The 23,494-nt window shown below is 47.0% G+C and overlaps 1 protein-coding gene across 1 annotated transcript in view; it reads right to left on the reverse strand.

The window, feature by feature from the left end:
- Positions 1-23,494, reverse strand: part of SMC3 (structural maintenance of chromosomes 3) — a 105,801-nt gene that overhangs the window by 41,549 nt on the left and 40,758 nt on the right. Inside the window, exons 15-17 of the mRNA XM_077455061.1 lie at positions 12,064-12,163; positions 11,799-11,959; positions 4,224-4,365 (exon numbers count right to left, since the gene is read on the reverse strand). Of these exons, the coding sequence (XP_077311187.1) occupies positions 4,224-4,365; positions 11,799-11,959; positions 12,064-12,163 (403 nt within the window). The remainder of the gene's footprint in view (positions 1-4,223; positions 4,366-11,798; positions 11,960-12,063; positions 12,164-23,494) is intronic.

Here is a 23,494-nt window from a genome sequence, read left to right on the forward strand (position 1 = left end):
ACTATTAAGAAAGAGGCAGGCAAGGTTCGGCACTATTAAGAAAGAGGCAGGCAAGGTTCGGCACTATTAAGAAAGAGGCAGGCAAGGTTCGGCACTATTAAGAAAGAGGCAGGCAAGGTTCGGCACTATTAAGAAAGAGGCAGGCAAGGTTCGGCACTATTAAGAAAGAGGCAGGGAAGGTTCGGCACTATTAAGAAAGAGGCAGGCAAGGTTCGGCACTATTAAGAAAGAGGCAGGCAAGGTTTGGCACTATTAAAGTGGAAGTAAACTCCCCTACCGTTTTCAGCCAAGGAAGCTGCCAGCTTTGCACCGTTTAATCTTCAACTGCTATGGTGCTGCACATGTGATTCCTTATGACACCAGCCATTGGATGGTTTGATAGTTTGGCTGAGAGCCCAGCCAAAGTGCAGTTAGCATTCCCTTTTTTTTAGCCGTTTAAATCCATGGGTTTACTTCCACTTTAAGAGGCAGGCAAGGTTCGGCACTAGTAAGAAAGAGGCAGGCAAGGTTCGGCACTAGTAAGAAAGAGGCAGGCAAGGTTCGGCACTAGTAAGAAAGAGGCAGGCAAGGTTCGGCACTAGTAAGAAAGAGGCAGGCAAGGTTCGGCACTAGTAAGAAAGAGGCAGGCAAGGTTCGGCACTAGTAAGAAAGAGGCAGGCAAGGTTCGGCACTAGTAAGAAAGAGGCAGGCAAGGTTCGGCACTAGTAAGAAAGAGGCAGGCAAGGTTCGGCACTAGTAAGAAAGAGGCAGGCAAGGTTCGGCACTAGTAAGAAAGAGGCAGGCAAGGTTCGGCACTAGTAAGAAAGAGGCAGGCAAGGTTCGGCACTAGTAAGAAAGAGGCAGGCAAGGTTCGGCACTAGTAAGAAAGAGGCAGGCAAGGTTCGGCACTAGTAAGAAAGAGGCAGGCAAGGTTCGGCACTAGTAAGAAAGAGGCAGGCAAGGTTCGGCACTAGTAAGAAAGAGGCAGGCAAGGTTCGGCACTAGTAAGAAAGAGGCAGGCAAGGTTCGGCACTAGTAAGAAAGAGGCAGGCAAGGTTCGGCACTAGTAAGAAAGAGGCAGGCAAGGTTCGGCACTAGTAAGAAAGAGGCAGGCAAGGTTCTGCACTAGTAAGAAAGAGGCAGGCAAGGTTCTGCACTATTAAGAAAGAAGCAGGCAAGGTTCTGCACTATTAAGAAAGAAGCAGGCAAGGTTCTGCACTATTAAGAAAGAAGCAGGCAAGGTTCTGCACTATTAAGAAAGAAGCAGGCAAGGTTCTGCACTATTAAGAAAGAAGCAGGCAAGGTTCTGCACTATTAAGAAAGAGGCCGGCAAGGTTCAGCACTAGTAAGAAAGAGGCAGGCAAGGTTCGGCACTAGTAAGAAAGAGGCAGGCAAGGTTCGGCACTAGTAAGAAAGAGGCAGGCAAGGTTCAGCACTATTAAGAAAGAGGCAGGCAAGGTTCAACAGCATCAAGGAAGAGGAAGGCATGGTTTGATCATATTAAAGAGGTTGTAAACTCTCTTGAAAAAAAAAAAAACCTGCAAGATAAAAAGGCATAATGAACTAGTATGCATAGCATACTAGCGCATTATAAAATTACTTACTTGAGAACGAAGGCCCCGTAGCCGTCCTCATCTCCCCCTCCAGCCGGCGACATCTATCCCGGAGGTTACTTTTGGCTATAGCGGCTCCGGCGTGGGAGCCGACAGGAACGGCACAGTACAACTGAAGCAGCGGTGCACCGTACATGCCATTGCTTCAGTTGGCTTAAGTGCGCATGTGCCGCATGACGTCGGCACATGCAAATACAGGGATATCTCCTAAACTGTGCAGGTTTAGGAGATATCCTAGGTAGCTACAGGCAAGCCTAATTATAGGCTTGCCTGTAGTTTAAAGTGGTTGTAAAGGGTTTACAACCGCTTTAAGAGAGGAGCGAGGTTTGGCACTATCAAGGAAGAGGCAAACAAGGCTTGGTAAAGTTGTGAAGTGCAAAATATTTGCCTGCAAAAATGGCCAGAGTTATGGCCATGAAAAAAAAAAAGGTTTCAGAGTCTACTACAACATGTGCAGGCACTTCTAGGTGGATCCTCAGGAGAAGAAACAAGAGGCAATCACTGTGCAAAAGAAGCAGACTCTGCATATGTATAATGAGCAAATATGGCTGGGTGTGCGTGTGTGTATACACACAATATATATATATATATATATATATATATATATATATATATATATATATATATATATATATATATATATATATATATATATATATATATATACATATATACACACACACACACACACACAAACACACACACATAAATTTACATATACGAGCAGAATTTATCAAAACGGGAGCAGCTTTGTATGGCAATCATCTGCTGTCTTACATTTTCAAAGCTTAAGAGGGGTTGTTAAAGGTTCATGTTTTTTCACCTTCATGCATCCAATGCATTAAGGTGAAAAAACACCCATCAGTGACCGGCCCCCCAGTTATACTTACCTGACCCCTCAAACTTGACCCACGAGGATGCACTGTCTCTCTGCCCGAGGTTCTCGGCTGTTGTTGGATAGAATGATCGAAGTGCAGCTCCCACTGCTGTCAATTAAATCCAATGACGTAAGCGCCGAGGGCAAAGACCAGCATTGCTGGACTCGGGAGCATGTTCGCAAGGTAACCCCCTATAAGGGAAGCATTTCTCTGAGGGGGTTATCAGATGTGGGGAGGAGCCACGAGAGCCGAAGGACCCCAGAAGACCAGGTTCGGGGCCCATTCTGTGCAAAACGAGCTACACAGTGGAGGCAAGTATGATAGTTTGTTACTTTTTTCTTATTTTATCTTTACAATCACTTTAACTGAAAAAGCTGAAGATAGAAGCTGATTGGTAGTTTTTACAGCATTAACATACACTAAAGCCTAGTACACACTAACAGGTTTTTTTTTTTTTTTTTTTTTTTTTTTTAATTCAACCCAGTGGGCTGAACGAAAAAAAATAAAACTGAAGAGCTCATGAGTAACTGCTGTACTAAAAATCCTGTTAGTACATTGATCTATCCGCGCTGAGCTATTGTGTTCTGACAGGGGGACAGCCAACCCCTACCAAAACACACCGGTCAGCGCTCTTAACCATTGGATGCCAGAGGAACTTTTTCGGTCATGCCCTTTCGACAGAAGCCAACCAAACACATGGACCGAATGTCGGCTGGTTTCTACTGAATCAGCTGATGATGCCCAACATTCGGTCCACTTGTAAGGCCCTGAAGGTTATTTATATTAACAATTTCGGCCTCAGAAGGATTTACCCCCTTAATAGTGAGGCCATATTTTTGCAATACGGCACTGTGTCGCTTTAACTGACAATTGCACGGTTGCGTGCCGCTGTACCCAAACCTTTTTTACCCCCACAAGTTTCTTACTTATATTAAAAAATTTATATATTATATATATTATATTAAAAAAAAAAAAAAAATGTCATCAGTTTAAGCCAATATGTATTCTTCTACATATATTTGGGAAAAAATATATATATATATATATCCCAAGTGTATATTGATTGGTTTGCACAAAAGTTATAGTGTCTACAAAATAGGGAATAGATTTATGTTTTTTTATGTTTTTTACTAGTATTGGCAGCAATCTGCCATTTTTAGGGGGACAGCAACATTGCGGCAGACAAATCTGATCCCAAGTAACACTTTTTGGGGACCAATGACATTATTACAGTGATCAGTGCTAAATAAAATGCACTTATCAATGTATAAATGACCCTGGCAAAGAAGGAGTTAACACTAGGGGGCGATCAAGGGGTTAGCGGTGTTCTAACTGTGTGGGGGCTGGGCTCACTGGGACAACACAGAGATCTCTGTTCCTGATAACTAGGAACAGCAGATCTCCATGTTGTCCCCTGTCAGAATGGGAATCCGCCTTACTGTTTACTTAGGCACATCCCTGTACTGCCTCTATACGGCAATCGCGGGTGGACGCAGCATCTGTTGCATGAAGTGGCATACAGGTATGTCGTTTTGCGCAATAGAGTGGACCTGCCGCAGTGTACTGTGGCTGGTTGGCAAACGGTTAATCTAATTGAACTCACACAAATCTAAATTCCCTTTATTCCTGCATGTCTCTCACTATGCAGCACCCAAACAGTGAAATTCATGAAAAAAAAAAAAAAAAAAAAAACACACAGGGAAAAATAAAGGACTATGATCATTTTTTCTTAGTCAGGCCAACAATGACTCACATTGGTCTCTGGGTAGGCCGTGTCTCTAACATCCAACTTGTTGAGAGGCAGGAAGGTAACCTCTCCAGGAAGATTCATCTTGTTAAACTCCATTAAGATCTTGGTGCTGACCTCATCTGAATCGACAATATGATAGAACAACCTGAGGGAAAGAACAGTTAAAAAAATTCTGGTGTTCATGACTTGTGTAGTTCATGCTATAATAAGTAGTTCATCAATTTTGAAGTGATCGGTAACTGCGGGTGGGCAAATCTCTCTTGCTTTTGGACTCCCTTTTCCAGAGACAGCAAAGGATCTGCAATAGTTGGATTTGAGCATTCTTGGCTTGTATAATGAATTCTCAACTAAAAAAAAATTGAACATATCATAGCCCAATAACAGTTTAAGTATTTGTGGCGAAAAATAGGATTTTTAAAACAGCTTACCTGTAAAATCCTTTTCTTTGATGTACATCAGGGGACAAAGACCATAGTAATAAATATATGGGTTATATCGGCCTATTAGGTGCTGGACACTGGCATGCCCCTTAAGGTGTGAACTTCCCCCATATAATCCCTCCCACTACTGGGAGTCCTCAGTTTTTTTAGCCAAGCAATATAAGTGTATAAGAAGAAGGGAGGGACCTGATGTACATCAAAGAAAAGGATTTTACAGGTAAGCGGTTTTAAAAATCCTATTTTCTTTTCTTACATCAGGGGACACAGAGCCATATTAATAACTATATGAGATGTCCCATAGCAATGGCAACTGAAGGGGGGGACAGAACAAAAAAAACAGGAGGCCAGAGGACTCATACTGCAGTCTGCAGTATATGCTGTGCACAAAGGAAATATCCTCATGACCTTTAGGCTGGGTTCACACTGCTGCGGGGGGAGATCCGGATGTGATTCGCACCGCAAATCACATCCGATCTGCGTAGTGATGCGAGTACAGCCATACAGATAGTATGGCTGAATTCGCATCGCTCCCGCAGCAAACTCGCACAGGACCCTTTTTTTGGTCCGCAACAGAATCGGATCGCATGGGGGTTCACACCATGCGATCCGATTCCTGTGCGAGTCGGCAGATCGCACTGCGATATGCGGACGGATCTGGGGGTGTCATTAACATATCATTGACACTCCCAGCCGTCCGCATAGGGCAGTGTGAACTGCCGGCGGGAGTAATGCGATGCGGGAAAACGCCGCGGATTTGCGGCGTTCCCGCATCGCAGCGGTGTGAACCCGGCCTTAATAACGATTTGGATCGGATAAACGTATGAACCGAAGACCAAGTCGCAGCCTAGTCACCTCTTTTTGGGCTGCACGACCTCTCGTGCCTCCTCTGGTGATCGTTGTAAGCCACGCTGTGTCCTTGTCAGACTGAATCCTGTCAGGGCAGTCCTGTAGTATGACCGCTAAGATTCTAGGGCCAGATGTACTGCTTGAAACTTCCAAAAAAAAAAAAAAAAAAGTTGACAGGCAAGGTCATCTAACCTGGACCATCTCCCCTGGACAGAATCTTCTTCCAGGGCTGCTCCCCAGCCTAGAAGGCTGGCATATGTTGTTAACACCTTCCAGAATAAAGATTTTCCCTTTTGCTGGATAAAAACCACCAATTTAGGCTCTGAACTATGTTGGGAGCCAAGCGTATTGGAAACAAGGCCTGCATCTTCTTTATTTCAGACCGACAGGATGGTGTCTCGAAGCAGTCTTTGAGTAAACTGCGCGCAAGGGACAGCCTTGAAGGAGGCCCCCCAAAAATCTCCTGCACAGTCGAATGAGGGAATTTTTTCTTTGTTTTTATAAGTTGAATTAATTCTACAATGGAACTGATTCTCGTCTGGGGTAAGAATACCTTCTTCTGTATGGTATCTATAACCAACCCCCGAGTACCATAATCTCCCTGATGGTTTTAAGGAGAATCTTCCTAGCTTGAGAATCCAACCTAGAGATTTCAGATATTTATGGCTGAGATCAGACTCAGTTTTTAGAGCTGAGACTGAATGACTTATTAAAAGTAGATCTTCTAACAGGCTAGGGCCGCTATGTCCTGAGCCCTTAACCTGGCTAAAAGGAGGTGCCAGAATCTTCCAGAACACTCGTGGTGCTGTGGCTAAGCCGAATGGCAGGGCCACAACTGAAAAAAATAATTTTATATTTCAAACCGCAGAAATTTCTGGTAAGTGGGAAACTTTGGCACATGGAGATATGCAACTCCCCTCCTTGCAGGATGGGCACAGCTGATCGAATTATGAAAGAATCGGATGTTTAAGTGCCGATTCAGATCTCCAAGATCTAAAATGGGTCTTACCTGTTTGGCACCCTAAAAGGTTTGAGCCCAAACCCTCGGTTCCACTAAGGGAATCTCTGATATCACTGACTGGGATAACAGCTGATCCAGAGGCCAGAACGAGAAACTTCTCCTTTTTCTCTGGATCCTTAGGAACATTCTCTGAGGAGACGGAAACTCTTGCATAAAAGACTTCCGCATTAGCAGCCCGAGGACGCCACAGACAGCACCCAAACAGGGACCCGAACCCTCAGATCGAAAGCTGACTGAGCCATCCGGGCTCTTGGAACTCTAATCGTAACCTAGAGAAAAATTTGCAGAAATCCCTCTGCTCTTGACATTGTTCCTGCCAGACCTTGAGAACCGCAGGACCCTTTCCCCTCACCCAAACAAGTGGGGGTGCTCCTCCATGAGAAGGATTTAACATTCCGTTTTATGGACTCTCTGCCCCCAAGATCCTGGTGCTGCCCTTGGGAACTCTCTCCTGATGACCGTTGAGACTGCCTATAGGCAGATGCCCCAGGCATAGGAGAGGCCGCACAAATAAAGGAGACCTGTTTAACCTCCTTTTACTGGTAACGAGAGCTTTACCCTTTTGGATGTACTTATCCACTGTAAATAGCCATACGCCAGGAAAGGACACAAACTGGCTAAGGGTTTTCACATCAGCCACGGACCTCTATGAGAATGCACTAGTCCAAGTATAAGCCATAAGGCTTAAACTATCAAGTCCTTCATAGCATCTGTGAGACACAGTGCATCAAATACACCAGCCCCTTGCCGGGCCTGCTGATCAGGCAGACTTTCAGGTATCTCACAACCTGTTCCTTAACTCTTTGGAGTCCACATTTTTCAATGCATTAGCATGACTCAAAATGTGCTCCACCAAAATAGGGGAGCAGACGTTAAAGGGTTAATGGACAGATACGCCAATTGCAGCAAGAACTGCAAAAAACCTCCTGTCCAGAAAAGTAAAATCCAACCTTAATTTGGTGGGTCCTTTAACATCAGTGCACTATCCACTGGACGTATGAGACTCTGCTCACTGGGGTGAATGCAGCATTAATAGCTGGAAACCCCCATTTCTTCATAGAAATCTTCGCATTCAGAATACATAAGCTATGCATGAATAGGAAAAACATCCCCAGGTGGGAGGGGGGGGGGGGGGGGGGTTCAAATGAACCTTATTAGAGGTAGATACCTCAGGAGCCTATGCTGCAGGCAACAAAAGGGTTAAGGGAGTAGACACATCACCTGACTTGTGAGGCTACTCCCTCCCTGATATTTTTCCTCCTCGGAGGATCCTAAGTATCTTCCAATATTTGGGAAGATCTACCTGATCCCCAGCCTCCTGCACCTCAACAAAAGGGCCCAGAGGAATAGATGGGAATCTGCTATGTTTAGTCCTACTATGGAGAGACATCATAGCCATAATCTTTTAAATGGTAGAAGAAAAAACCTGTTTGTATGATATATACAGGGACAGACGTATTCTACCCTTGACGGCTCATCTGACTAGCCGTATACCTCTCAGGGGAGGGTGACATTCTTTTGGAAGGGGTTTTTAGCTTGTTGTATACCATTAACCCCTAAGAACTCTTAGAGGAGTTCCTGGTCCCTTTGCCACTCATAGCTTACAGCACAAAACAGAGGCACTACCAGCAAAAGAATGTAATACTTGCTAGGCTATAGTACAGTACAATAACTGCTATTAATCCTAGCTAATACAGTACAATGCTGTCAAAAGGGAAATGGCTGTGTCACCAAACCCTCACCAGCCAACCACTCTGCTCTGTCCCTCCACCGCCAGGCAGCAGCTTCTCTTACAGGGCTGAAAATACTTCCTGCACGTGTGGCAGTCTCTTCCTGGTCCACTGAGGGGTTCATCTTCCTTCCCCCAGAGTTTCTCCGTTTTAGGGTCATGGGTGATAGAAGGGGCCTTAATGCATCTTCTTCTACTTGTGAAGATGCTATTAAGGTCACTAATCTTTCCTCTAAGCCACTCATGGCTGAGAAAAAAAAAAACCTCCTGAGTAATATATACAGGGGCTGAAATGCTAGAAGCAGTTGCAACCCCAAACCCCGACGGCTCACTGACCAGCCTCCCCAGGTTTTTCAGGGGGAGATGGAGATGCAGAAGGAGGGTCCTCAGAGACTGAGGGTGAGCCCTTTGAGCCCCTATTTTTCAGGGTATTTGTACCTCCCCTTCTGCCCATAGTGCTAAGCACAAATGCAGAGGTACTACCAGAAATGCACCCACTGCTGAGCAATTTAGTTCAGCAACTGTCACTGCTATCAAGGCTCAGTCTGATGCTAAGTAAACGTGCCTGGGAATGCCTGTGTCAACCACTCTCACATGGAATCCATCTGCTCTTTAGCCCTCCTTTAGCTGTGTGCACCTGCAAAAGGTACACCTTTATAGCCAAGCATGGGCCACGATGCTGCGCTAATGCTCCCCCCACCCCCTGCTTTCCTGCGTGAGCGTGGGCTCTGATCTGGCCGGATCGCATGTGGGTGGGTGGGGGGGGGCTGGGGCAGAGAAGAGAGGAGGGCAGGTGGATGGAGAGCCGCTGTTATGGCGGCGGCAGCGGTGCGGCATACCACTGACTGCCCTATGGTCCCTAACCGGGAGAAGAAGCTGCAGACGGATATTCCTAAGCAGAAAAAAAAAAAAGCACTTTCCCACATCCTACCTGGAGCTTGGCTCGAAGGAGCCAAGCATGGAACAGGTACGTGCTCTTGACAACCCCCGGTGGCAACTTTAGGTATAGCAAACATTTACTGAAAAGGAGAAAACACTTTAGGAAAATTCCTTAGGAATCTCCCTTACCTTATCCAGCTGCAGGGTTCTGTGGTAAAACAGACCCAATCTTCACCGCTCACGGTGGGCTCCATTAAAAAACCTACAGGGACATGGGCCCCCTTTTCATCGGGGGATCCACAGCCCTGGGCCTGTAAAAAGCACCCCGCCAGGAATATGGCTGAAAAAAATAAATAAATAAATAAATGGATCCCAGGGTCCAGCTCTCTAAAAAGAGAAGCATTACAGGTAAAACCTTGTTTCTTCGGACACAAGGCCCAGGTACCATTCAATTTGGCCTGCAAAAGACACTTTGCATGGGTCCGGTTGCGTGACTTGCCCCAGCAAGGAATATTCCAGCGGAGCCTAGCACAGCGCATCTTTACTAGTGACCAACACCTAAAACACTGGCTAAAAAAAAAAAAAAAAAAAAAAAACCACGGAGGTACTCCCTTTAGGGGAGGGGTTATATAGGAAGTTGAACTTCCTGTTTAGGGTGTGCCAGTGTCCATCACCTAAAGTTGGCCTATATAACCCACATAGTAACTACTATGACTCTGTGTCCTGTGATGTAAGATTAAGAAATTGGGATTTTTTTTTAATTCTTTTATATAAAGCCAACATACATATTAAGCTGGACACAAATGCATATAGTATGGCTTGGATGCAGGAAAATGGGCATAAAATGTATTTTACCAGATAGGCTGAACTTGATCGGGTGGGCTCTGTGTTACTTAACATCATCCAGCTCGGGCACAGCTATAACGACTCCATAGTAGGTAGTTCAAATCTCTATATTCTACCCCAGTGTTTCTTAAGTTCAGTCCTCAAGGCACCCTAAGGCTGCTTTCACACTGGGGCGGGAGCGGCGTCGGCGGTAAAGTGCCGCCATTTTTAGCGGCGCTTTACCGTCGTTTTAGCGGCGGTCTGCGGGCGCTAGCGGGGTGGTTTTAACCCCCACTAGCGGCCGAAAAAGGGTTAAACCCGCCCGCAAAGCGCCGCTGCAGTGGCGCTTTGCCGGCGGTATTGCCGCGGTGTCCCAATGATTTCAATGGGTAGGAGCGGTATAGGAGCGGTGAATACACCGCTCCTTCACCGCTCCAAAGATGCGGCTAGCAGGACTTTTTTCACCGTCCTGCCAGCGCATCGCTCCAGTGTGAAAGCCCTCCGGCTTTCACACTGGAGGGAAAGAGGCCGGTTTTTTTCATGCGCTACACAGGCGCTATTTTTAGCGCTGTAACGCCTGAATACCGCCCCAGTGTGAAAGCAGCCTAACAGGTCATGCTTTCAGGATTTCCCTCAGGTGAAACAGCTGTGGTAATTACTAAGGCAGTGAAACCGATCAAATCACCTGTGCAAGATAATGGAGAGCCTGAAAACATGACCTGCTGGGGCGTTTTAAGGATTGGAGTTGAGAAACAATGTTCTACCCTTTTACCATGTGACATATCTATATAGACAATGAAAAGGTGATCTTTTGCCTAACAGCAGGCCTGAAGGAATGAGGTTGTGTTTTAGGGACACAAACTGAGGAATTAAACGTGAAAGCTAAAAGACTGCTACGACACATTTATATCTTTACAATGCACCAGTAAGTACATACTGTATTTAATCGGCGTGTAACACACACTTTTTTCCCCTTAAAATCAGGGGGAAATTGTGGGTGCGTGTTATACACCGATCCCCGCCGATTGTGAGCGAAGGATTGAGCGCCGCCGAGATACACATAGCCGAGTAGGCTCGGCTCCGCTCACAGTCACGTCCAGTCCCGCCCTATGATGGACATAACACAGGGACTGGGTAAACTTGGCTATGTGTATCTCAGCGGCACTCGGCTCCTCTCGCAGTCCCACCACTGGACCTGTGTTATGTTCATCATAGGGCGGGACCACGAGAGTAACCAAGCCTAGCCGAGTACACTTGGCTTTGTGTATATAGGCAGCGCTCGCTCCTCTCAGTCAGCGGAGGTCGGCGCCAATTTTAAATAATCAGCCTGCAATGAGGCTGGACAAGGCTGCAGATGGACTCTGGGCAAGGGTGCAATGATGGACAAGGCTGCAGATGGACACTGATAAGGCTGCATTGATGGTCATTTAAATGTAAGTTTTTTTCCTTAAAATTCCCTCTGAATGTGGAGTGCATGTTTTGCGCTGATAAATACGGTACTTTTATTGAACAAATATAAAAACCAAGTTAAAATGCGAGTGTGTCCCTGTAAAATGTTAGATGTTGTATGGGTCACATTTGGTGGCTTATTAAACGCATGAATTATCTAGCCTGTCAGGAAAGGAGACCTTGAATGAACTCTACAGAGTAGTGGCTACTCTTGTAAAAGACTTTTCCTCCCAGCAGTGTCCTCATGCTGTACTTTCATCACCTCATTTCACTGGCATTTCATAATTATCTCTAATGAAGACAGAAGGCACTGCTGCGGAGGTTTAGGGGTTAGTTTACAGCCTTGCAAGTAAAGTTTGTGGTAATGAAGACTGGGATGAAAAGGTTACCTGTTCCCTGCTGTGACCTCCACACAAGTGTAAAAGGCAGGTTCGCAGTCAAAATTATTCATGACGATGCCATGGTAGCCATTAGCAACATGCTGATTAATTCCCTTCCTCCGAAAGTGCTCCAGAACTTTATTAATGCTGTCAATGCCATTTAAAATTGCCTGCCAAAAGAAAATTAAGCTTAGTTTACAAACTTTAATATAAAACGGCTAGTTACAACAAAACATTGACTTTACGAGACATCCTTGCATAACATTCAAGCCACCTTTCCTGTGGCAGCCCGGAGCAGCTGCTGTTTCTTCTCCAGATCCTCCCTCTTTGCCGCTAGGGCCTGCTGTTCTGCATTCTCCTCCCGCCACAAGTAACTGGAAAAGAAGTAATATAAAAAAAAAAAAAGACAAGTTTAGGTTTAAATGTCAACAACCTAATTTCTTGAGCAAAAGGCAACTAAAATGTCTAATCTTATGACACCAAGCTAACCTAAGTTCTCACTTCCCGTGCAGAGGGGTATAGCTCACAAGAAAAGCCATGCTTTTGTTTAGCGTCTATCCTCCTAACTGCAGACACGAAATCCTCAAAATTCCAGTTTTGCTAAAAGGAAACCTGCACTGACATAAAGAACATTCTGGTTGCATTATATTAAGTGGGTGGACAGTGAACATAAAATGTTCTCCTTCCCTTAACCACTTCTGGATCAGAAGGTTTTACCCACTTCCTGACCAGGCTATTTTTTTTCCAAAATGGCACTGGGTTAATTTAATTGACAATTGAGCGGTCGTGCAACCTGGTACCCAAATAAAATGTAATAAAAAAAAAAAAAGTGTTCTTGTTTTCCCTACAAAACAGCTTTCTTTTGGTGGTATTTGGTCACCTCCGCAGTTTTTATTTTTTGCGCTATAAACAACATAGCAGGCTCCCTGGACAGGTAAGTGACCTTATTAAAAGCCAGCAGCTACAGTGTTTGTGTTATCATTCATGTTTCTCAGAAAAATGGCCAAGAAATCAAATCCTGCCGGGGAATGTAAACATATGAGCACAACTGTGTATCTATTGATAATAAAAAATTATTATCCAAGTATCTATCCTATTTAAAAAAAAAAAATTACTTTCCGCTATAACACATCAATAAATAAGAAAGAAAAAAAAAAAATCTACATTTTTTTTTTATCAATTCAGGCCAATATGTATTCTGCTACATACAGTATCTCACAAGTGAATCCACCCCTCACATTTTTGAAAATATTTTATTATATCTTTTCATGTAACACTGAAGAAATTACACTTTGCTACAATGTAAAGTAGTGAGTGTACAGCTTGTATAACAGTGTAAATTTGCTGTCTCCTCAAAATAACGAAACACACAGCCATTAATGTCTATACCGCTGGCAACAAAAGTGAGTACGCCCCTGAGTGATAATGTCCAAATTGGGCCCAATTAGCCATTTTCCCTCGCCGGTGTCATGTGACTCAGTGTTACAAGGCCCCAGGTGTGAATGGGGAAGCAGGTATGTTAAATTTGGCGTCATCACTCTCACTCTCTTATACTAGTCACTAGATGTTCAACATGGCACCTCATGGCAAAGAACTCTGAGGATCTGAAAAAAAAAAAAGAATTATTGCTCTACATAAAGATGGCCTAGGCTATAAGAAGATTGCCAAGACCCTCAAACTGAGCTGTAGCATGGTCGCCAAGACCATACAATGGACAGGACAGGTTCTACTCAGAACAGGCCTCGCCATGGTCGACCAAAGTTGAGTGCACCTGCTCAGCGTCATATCCAGTGGTTGTCTTTGGGAAATAGACGTACGAGTGCTGCCAGAATCTACAGAGATTGATGGGGTGGGAGGTCAGCCTGTCAGTGCTCAGACCATACAACACACACTGCATCAAATTGGTCTGCATCCCTGTTGTCCCAGAAGGAAGCCTCTTCTAAAAGATGATGCATAAGAAAGCCTGCAAACAGTTTGCTTTAGACAAGCAGACTAAGAACATGGATTACGCTAAGCATGTCCAATGGTCTGAGACCAAGATAAACTTATTTGGTTCAGATGGTGTCAAGCGTGTGTGGTGGCAACCAGGTGAGGAGTTCAAAGCCAAGTGTGTCTTGCCTACAGTCAAGCATGGTGGTTGAAGTGTCATGGTCTGGGGCTGCACGAGTGCTTCCGGCAGTGGGGAGCTACAGTTCATTGAGGGAACCATGAATGCCAACATGTACTGTGGCATACTGAAGCAGAGACTGGGCCGCAGGGCAGTATTCCAACGGAATGACCACAAACACACCTCCAAGACAACCACTGCCTTGCTAAAGAAGCTGAGGGTAAAGGTGATGGACTAGCCAAGCATGTCTCCAGACCTAAACCCTATTGAGCATCTGTGGGGCATCATCAAACGGAAGGTGGATAAAGGGCAAGGTCTCTAACATCCACCAGCTCCGTGATGTCATCATGGAGGAGAGGAAGAGGACTCCAGTGGCAACCTGTGATGCTCTGGTGAACTCAATGACCAAGGGGGTTTGGGCCCAATTTTAGGAGAACTGGGGTGGAAGCTCCGAGACTCGAAATGCCCTGCTTCTTAAAAGCCATGCTGTTAAAGCCAGTGACCATAAAAGCAGGATGGCAAAATTTGTTCATGGGACAGAATGTCCCGATGACCAGGCAGAGTTCACAGAGGGCCTTGTCAGGAATCTTGCCAGGGCAACATTCCACATTTTACAGGGGCTAGTCAAGAAGTACGAAAAACACAAGAATGCCCTCGGTCTCAATCATGCAAAGTGAGGAGGAAGAAGCTTCTCGGGAAGAAAGGCAATGATCCCCAACCACTGCTTTAACTGGAGAATCCCTGTACTTTGGACGCCTGTCCAATTTGTTGTTGAACCTGGAGGCAGGTAAAGTAGCATCCTTTGGGACTCACCCATCCTGTAACACCTCCAAGTGTAGGGACCACTCTTTTGGGTCCAGGCGCTGCCGGGTGAAGAAATCTGCCTGCCAATTGTCTACACCTGAAATGTACATAACGGACAAGGATGGAATATGAAATTCTGCCCAGGACAGGATTTGATCTACCTTTTTACCATGACGAGCCTTCTGGTTCCTCCATCATAATCAATTTACAACGTTGCTGTGATGCTGCCTAACTGAATCTGGATTGAATGATCCTTCGTAATATGGCCAAATTGTCAAAGTTTCAGGATGTTGATGAACTCCTACAACAGTCCTCCAGGCTATTTCTTAACAGTCAGAGAGAGAATACTTTGCAGCCTGTTCCTTGGGTTTCTTCCACTGAGGAAGATGGGTGCTCTTACCACCAGTAGCACTCTATTAAAGCGGTTTTGTACAGAAAATTGCAAGTTCATCTTATTCAAATGGCTTTGGAACATAGATGCAGTTATGACCATTGAAATAAAATAATATGCAGTATTTACCTTTTTATTTTTAGTGTTGAAAATATTTTTATTGAACATTTCAAGTAAAAAAAAAAACAACAAGACAGTAACCTACATGAGGCAAATACAAGCAGGAACAGTAACAGGACTACATTTGTGAATGGACGGCTAGCGACTATCAGCCACAGTCGGTCCCGTCGGAAAGTTTGGAAAACAAGGAAAGCAGCCTGTTCCCGATCCACAAGGCCACAGTAGGGAAAGAATACTCATGGGTTACTACATGAGACAACGTGCAATTAGTATTACGAAGAAGACAGAGAGAGAGAGAGAAAAGAAAGGGAAGAGAGGAGCAAAAGAAAGAGGAACAGAGTGTTACAGGAAAAAATGGATATCAAGATGAGAGGAGAGGGAAAAAAGGGGGGAAGGGGAAGGGATACGGGTAGGGGGGGGGGGAAGGGTAGGAGAGAGCCCACAGCGCCCCTACGCATTCAATACTTGTTCCATTAAAGTGTCAGAGGAAGAGAAGCGGAGCCAGATCGACCATTGAGATATAAACTTGGAGTAAGTATCATTGTCCAGCGCCAACATCTCCTCCATTCTCATGGTGTCATTCATAATGGATACCCACCGTGACAATGGGGGGGTAGTCGTCGTCTTCCAATAAGCAGGTATCAGCTGCCTAGCAGAGGACATAAAAAAACGAAGCAATCTTTGTCTCTGCGATTTAATAGACCCGGGTAGTATGGAGAGTAATGCAATTTTCGGAGAGATAGGAACCGGAGTATCAGCTAGAAGATTATAACATTCAAAAACCTGTGTCCAGAAGGGGCGGATCCTCTCACAGTCCCACCAGACATGTAAATAGGTTCCGACTGAGGCTTCACAGCGCCAGCAGGTGGCTGGCGTAGACGGGAAGATTTTGTGTAAAGTAGCAGGGTCTCTGTACCATCTGGACAGCAGCTTATAGTTCTTCTCTTGAGAGTAGCAGGAGATGGTCGACTTGTGGGTGAAGTGGAAAGAGGTTTGCCAATCCGGCACAGAGATGTCTTCACCCAAATCCGCAGACCACAGCCTAGTATAAGGTGGGAGCTGATCATGCGCTAAAGTCTGTAGTAAGCTATATAAGGAGGATAGCAGGTGTTTGGGGGTTTCTGGGAGGGAGCACAATACCTCAAAGTTGGTAAGCTTGCGGTGTATTTGAGAGGAGGAGTGTAGGCGTTTGGTAAATGCGGACACCTGTAGGGCCGTGAGCCAATCTCCAGAGTCTGTCAGGGGGACCGGGGTCCCCTGAGAGGGATGTACAAATGTAAAAGCTTGCGGCCACTCCGTACGCCTAAAGGGTCCTAGGGAGGCTGCCCCTGTACTTTGTGGTAAAGCAGGGTGATCAAAGAGGGACGTCAGGGGGCCCGGATCAGAGGAAAGGGTGGTGTTTAGCCCTGTCTTATACCATAATTTCAGGGAGGCCAAGGTCAATGGGGATAGGGAGGTCATACTAGAGTAGTCCTGAGTGTATCCCCATAGAAGAGCTCGGAGATCCACAGGAGAAAGGTCCTGTTCAACGGCCACCGAGGCCTTGCAAGGAGGACGGGGGAACCACTCTATGATGCGAGTCATAAGAGCAGCCGTATGGTAAGTCTCAAAGTCAGGGAGGCCTGTTCCCCCCATAGTCTTCGGGAGTGTAAGCAGTTTAAATTTAACTCGGGGGAGGCCCCTGTTCCACATGAATCTGATGGCTAACGAACGCAGGGAGATGAAAAATGATTTGGGGACTTGGATGGGGATGGTTTGGAATAAATACAGGAGCTTGGGCAGGATGTCCATCTTTAGGATATTAATCTTTCCGAACCAGGGCAAGGGAGACCCCCCCCATTCCTCAAGGTCTTTCCGTATACGGTTAAGCAGGGGAATATAATTCAGGGAAAACAAGTTAGCTAGGTTGGAGGGTATAATAACCCCCAGATAAGAAATCCCCTTGGTCTGCCATTTAAATGAGAAATTGGATTTTAGAAGGGACAGTGTGGAGGGGGCGAGGGATATGTTAAGGGCTTCAGTCTTAGTAATGTTGATCTTGAAATTACTATGGGTACCAAAACGTTGAAATTCTCTGAGTAGGGATGGTAGGGAGGTGTGCGGATTCTGAAGGTACACGAGGAGGTCATCAGCATACAGGGAAAGTTTGTGATGCGCAGATGGAGTTTGGATACCTAGAATGGAGGGGTTTTGTCGTATGGCACAGGCCAAATGTTCAATAATAATGACAAAGAGGAGGGGGGACAGGGGGCAGCCCTGGCGGGTACCGTTTGCAATGTCAAAGGGGGCTGATGTGGTACCGTTGACCAGGACCGTAGCCGAGGGTCGTGAATATAGGGACATAACTTTAGAGATGAAGGGAGCTCCGAGGCCAAGTTGTTGTAGAGACAGCTGTAGGAACCTCCAGCTGACCCTATCGAAGGCCTTTTCAGCGTCAAAGGATAAAAGGCAAGCTTTCAGGCCTTTACGTTGGATCAGGGAGATAAGATGTATTGTCTTGGAGGTGTTGTCCCTCGCTTCTCTGCCAGGGACAAAACCCACTTGATCGTTATGAATAATTTTAGGCAATAAAGGGGACAGACGGGTAGCCAGAACTTTCGCAAATAGCTTAATATCTATATTGAGCAGGGATATGGGTCGATAGCTGCTGCATTGGGATGGGTCTTTGCCCGGTTTAGGGATAATAGAGATGTTGGCAGATAAAGATTCCTTGGAGGGGAGGTGAAGACTGTCTACCGAATTAAAGGCCTTTGTCAGAAGGGGTGCAAGTTGTGGGGCAAATGTCTTGTAGAACCGGGGTGTAAAGCCGTCAGGACCCGGGCATTTGCCCACCTTAAGGGCTTTGAGGGCCTGCAGAAATTCAGAAGTAGTTAGGGGCTCATCTAGGGACGTAGCGTCTGCATCATCAATAGTGGGTAGAGCAGTTTCCATAATATAATCCCGTGTGGGGTCGGGAGAGGGGGGGGACCGGTCGGAGGGGTTTGCACGCGGGAGGTTATAAAGCTTTGAATAGTATTGCCGGAAGGATTCAGATATCCCGGAGGTGTTAAACGTTTTCCTAAGGTCCGATTGGACGATAAAGGGGATAGAATGTCGTGGGGGTCTAGGGTGAATAGTTCTGGCCAGATGTTTACCACATTTATTCGCCAGGGAGTAGAAGCGATTCCGTGCTTTATCCCTGGCAATCAGGGAGTGCGCGTCTAAAAGCTGGAGCAAGTCTCTGCGGGCGTTGGAAAGCTGGACAAAAACCGTAGGGTCCAGGTCTTTTTTATGAAGGGGTTCAAGGTCCGCTATGGTAGAAAGGAGTTTGCGTATGTCATGAGCGCGGGCCTTCTTAAGGCGGGAGCCGTGTTGTATGAGGGTACCCCGGATCACACATTTGAGTGTGTCCCACTGGTTCAAAGGGGAGGTTGTGTCTGCGGAGTGGTCACCTATGAAATTTTTAATGACTGTGGAGACATCCGCCACGCACACTGAGTCCCGCAGCAGATTGTCATTAAGCCTCCAGCTCGCCCCCCGGCGGGCAACAGGGGGGCGGACTAGAGTCAGATAGATGGGGGCATGATCGGACCATAGGAGGTTACCGATCGCTGTTTGTAGAGGCGTGTCTAGAAGTGATTGCGATATGAGAAAGTGGTCCAATCTACTGTAGGAGTTGTGTGAGACTGAAAAATAACTGTAATCCCTCTCTGTGGGATGCTGGACTCGCCAGGCATCCACCAGATGGGAGGAATGGAGGAGTGATTTAACACGTGTCAAGGTGGAACAAGGTACAGAAGACTTACCCGAGGATGTGTCTGCGGATGGGGAGAGGGCAATATTGAGATCACCTCCAACAATAAAAGTCGACCCTCCAAAGGAGGATAGTCTGGTGAGGACTGAAGAGAGGAACCGAGCCTGGCCCACGTTCGGCACGTAAACGTTAGCTACTGTAAAGAGAAAATCTTTTAGTTTCAGTTTCAAAAATACATAGCGGCCTGAATCGTCTATGAGAGAGTCCAGAACCTCCGGGTTAAAAGATTTATGAAAGGCAACAGATACCCCCTTGGATTTGGCCTGTGGATTAACACTGTGGAACCATTGAGGGTAGTACCTATTGCGCAGTGCCGGAATAGCTCCAGCTCGAAAATGTGTTTCCTGGAGCAACAGAATTTTCGCACGCTGTTTGTGAAAATGGTAAAGTGTCTGGCTCCGCTTCTCGGGAGTGTTGAAACCCCTACAATTAAAGGAAGCAAAAGTTATCGAATCGTCACTAGCCATGGGGGATCATTGAAGTGGTGCTCGAGATCAATAGGATGAGTGACACTATGGGCAAACCCCATTGGGGTAAGGAACAGGAATAGAGGATGTAAAGGGGAGGTAAGGGAGGGGGGGAGGGGTGTGAGGGTAAAGGCAGAGAGAAGGCGGAGGGGAGAAGAGAAGGAAGAAGAGAGAGAAAGAACAGCACAACAACCTTGCATAGGTAGTAACAACAGTGGCAGGTATGGCAACCCATTCCCAGCACAGTAAACAGAGGGACATGAAACAGGGCATTTAGAAACATCAGTGACAGGAGATGGGCCCAGTAGGTCAGGCAGAAAAGAGGAGTAGGCAAGAAAGATAAAATAAAAATAAAAATAAAAAAGGCCACTAGGTGGCTCCAAAAGGCAAACATTACAAAGAAAAGAAGCCTATCAGAAAGGCACAAGTCAGTGCATCGCACAGTGATCAGAGGATCACCGTGGGGCGCACAAAAAAAAACAAACAAAAAATCCGCAAGGGGGGGAGGAGTGTGGGGGAGAAACCCAGAGTCGGGCAGCTCCCAGCACCCCGGCCCCACGGGTAAACCAGTATCAGGTGCGACCTAAGGAGTAAACTAAAGAACATAGTAAGCATAATCATCTTAGTGGTCATCAATAAATGCAATTGTAAACCGGCATAAAATAGAGAACATCTATGAGTCATAAGGGGAAGGACATGCAACAGGCCCAACAAAGGGATCAGATTTAAACAAAACAATAATCGTAAAGTAAATCAAGGGCAACACGGAGGGGACCGTTGTATACAGTGGGTTGCAAAGACAAGTCTTGAGAGCAGTCCAGGAACTATCAGCACAACGGAGAACCCCAACTATAGGGAAAGGGGGGAGGGGAACACAGCAACGGGGGTTATAAAAGATACGGAAAAAACCTGTAAACAGAAGGGTTAATCAACATGTGAGATATTCGACCCATATGGGTCCAAGGCCATCACAGGGGGAGGCCCCAGCGGCGGGAGGAGAAAACAGGCCCGGGGGCCCACTGGATCGGGTCAGTCGTTGGTATCTTGAAGCTGCGGGGACCGAGGGGTGCGCTTGCGTCCTTGCTTCTGCCATTGCGGGGTGTAGGGCAGACCTGGAGTGGTCGGAGCAAACGGCCAGTCAGGTAGGGCGACTTGAGGCAGTTCAAGCGTGCTAAGAAATGTAGGCAGGTCTCCCAATGTACGAAATACAGCGGTTTTACCCGCGTGGTGCACTCGGAGATGAAACGGGAACCGCCATTGGTATTTGATCTGTCTTGCTTGCAGGAGTTGCGTGAGGGGTCGTAGGGATTTCCGCAAAGCCAGTGTTTGGCGAGAGAGATCAGGAAGAAGCATGACGGGTGTGTCATTGAAGAGGATCGACTGCTGCGTGCTAGCGGCCCTCATGATGTTCTCCTTTACTTTGTAGAAATGGACACGGCACAACGTGTCACGAATGAAGGAGGGGTCAGGGGTACGGGGACCCGATGTACGGTGCACCCGGTCCAATTCGATCGGGTCATCCTTGGGTCGCTGAAGCAGTTGGTTGAAGATAGCCGTCACAGCTGCAGGCAGATTTTTGGGGTCAACCGATTCGGGAATCCCCCGTATACGTATGTTGTTGCGGCGACTGCGGTTTTCGAGGTCGTCCTGTTGGTATGAGAGCTGCTGAAGCAGGACAGTGTGAGTATTGAGGATCCGATCATGCGATTGTACGGTGTCCCGCAGGCCATCCATTGTGCTATCCACATCATCAAAACGCACCCCCACATCTTTTCTCAGGTCAGAGATCTCCTTTCGGTACGTTTCCTCGATCCGGAGTACACAATGTTCAAAGTCAGCTTTGGTGGGTAGGGACCTCATGTAGCTGTGCAGGGATCTAATCTGTGATTCCATGTCCCATCCATCCCCTGAACCTAGGGAGGCATTAGAGCGGCTTCTGGTAAGCCTGGGGGAGAGGGCAGAGTCCTCAGAGTGTGAAAGCAGACTGTGGGGTCTCACCTGAGACTGCAGAGCTGATTCAGAGCGTGCCGGGGATGGAGGGGCCGGCGTCCCCTTGGATGCCGGTCGGTGCTGTGAGGACGACCGACCATGGCCAAAATAATCATCGAGATCCCCTCCCGGGTGACGGCTATTACCGCTCGTGTGCTTTGGGCTTGTCTTTCCCCATGGTGCTGTGAATAGCCGGTTTACTGTCCGAAATAAGGGCCGTGGGGCCGGGGGAGCCAGGAGCTGAGCGTAGGCCCGACCTACCTCTCCATACGTGGGGGCAGGCCCTCACAGGTGAAAGTCCAGATCATTCAGGAGGGACGTGCATAAATCAAAACGTGGTCCTATAGGTACAGACTTGAGGTAAAGCAAGGCGACCTTCGCCGTAGTAATTCAGAGAGGTATAGTGACGTATAATCTGAGAGAATGAAAGGATGATCCAGGTAAAAGGAATGTAAAGTGGTCAGTCTCCTGCTGCAGTAGAGTAAATGAGTATACCAAGGTGTCCAGAGCTGAGTCTGTGTGCAGAGGGCTGCAGGGGATGCCTGGAGCAAGGATGCCTGGAGTAGTGGACCAGAAGAGCAGGCTGGGGTCACAAACAGAGGTGGATGGAGAACCACAAGCAGGGGGACAAGTCAATTAAAACAATCCTCCTTGGTGGGGGTGGGCAATCAGGCCTGAGCTGACAGGCAAACCGCAGGAGTGGGCCAGAACATCCGCGGAGCACGTGCCCGGGCAGCAGCCGTAGGAAATCCCGGGGATCTTCAGGCCTCAGTAGGCCGCACTAGGCCGGAGCCGGCCGCGGGGCCCCCCCGGGGAGCCACGGGGGTCACAGGGGTCCGAAACCACCCCAATTACGATCCGGGCGGGGGGGGGGATAGCTGGAGAGGACCGATGACAGCCCCTTACCTCACCCGCCGGCGTGGCTCCGGAGGTCTCGGGCGATCCCGGAGGCCCAAGATGGCGGCGGCCGGCGGAGAGACAAACTACGGATCCAGGCGGCTGGGAGCCCCAATTCCGGGGAAAATCGTCTGGGATCCCTCGGCGGCACAGCGCGGTCCGGGCAGAGCGAGTGGTTCGGCAGACAGTGCACAAATAAAGGTGGATGGCGACGGATAGCTCCGTGAGCGGCAGGAGCTCCTCAGCTACACGTCCGTCGCCATTCACGTCAGGCCACGCCCCCCACCTTTTTATTTTTAATGTTTATGCCGACTTCCGGGCTCTCCTCCCGTGGGAGTAGGCGTGTTTATCGGCTTCGCAATGGTCCCTGGGAACTTTTTTTAGCTATTTCCCAGGAATCCGTGGGGGACACAGTCAAGCCGAAATTGCCATTTTGAAAGTGGGCAGGCAGCTCTATCAGCCATTACCACTATAGCACATGAGGCAAAAGGAAGGAAAACAAAGAGGACACTCAATGAGCATGTGCGAGATGGAGCAGTGGATGCTGGGAGCTCAGTGTCATCGCATCCAGGAAGTAAATGCCTGTGGGCTTCAAACGCCCACAGTGAAAATGGAAACCGCCGGACTGCTTTTTTAAAAGTTTTCCTTAGCAATGAAATCGTCACGCCGGGGGTTAAAAAGACGCCGATCGTGGCTGCAAAGACACCGTAGGAATCGCCCAACAGTGACACAGGTAAAAAAAAAAAAAAAAAAACGGCAGTGGAATCCCGCTTTAAGAGTTGGTCCAAAGAGCCATTGCTCCTCAAAGGCTATGCGGATCAAAAGCTTCTTGCACAAAGGTTCCTCAGCCCAACACTTAATTCATATATGTACTGGCACTAGACACATGCAGGTAATGAGAGGAGAGGCTTCTAGCAAACTATCACAGCTGAAGTTTAATTCCACAGCCATCGGCTCCATATACTCAATATAAAAGGGATCAATTTCAGCAGAGGTTAGATATCTTAAAGGATTTTGACCAAATTAGGCACTGTTTGACAAAGGCCACTATAGAAAAAAAATTGGCAACTCTGTGCTCTTCTTGTTGATCTTTATTAGCTATATAGCATGGATTCAGTTCAAAACGCTAATGCTTTC

This window comes from Lithobates pipiens, unplaced genomic scaffold (genome assembly GCF_037356315.1).
Source record: "Lithobates pipiens isolate NorthernLeopardFrog02 unplaced genomic scaffold, aLitPip1_a1.2 Scaffold_25, whole genome shotgun sequence".
NCBI lineage: Eukaryota > Metazoa > Chordata > Amphibia > Anura > Ranidae > Lithobates > Lithobates pipiens.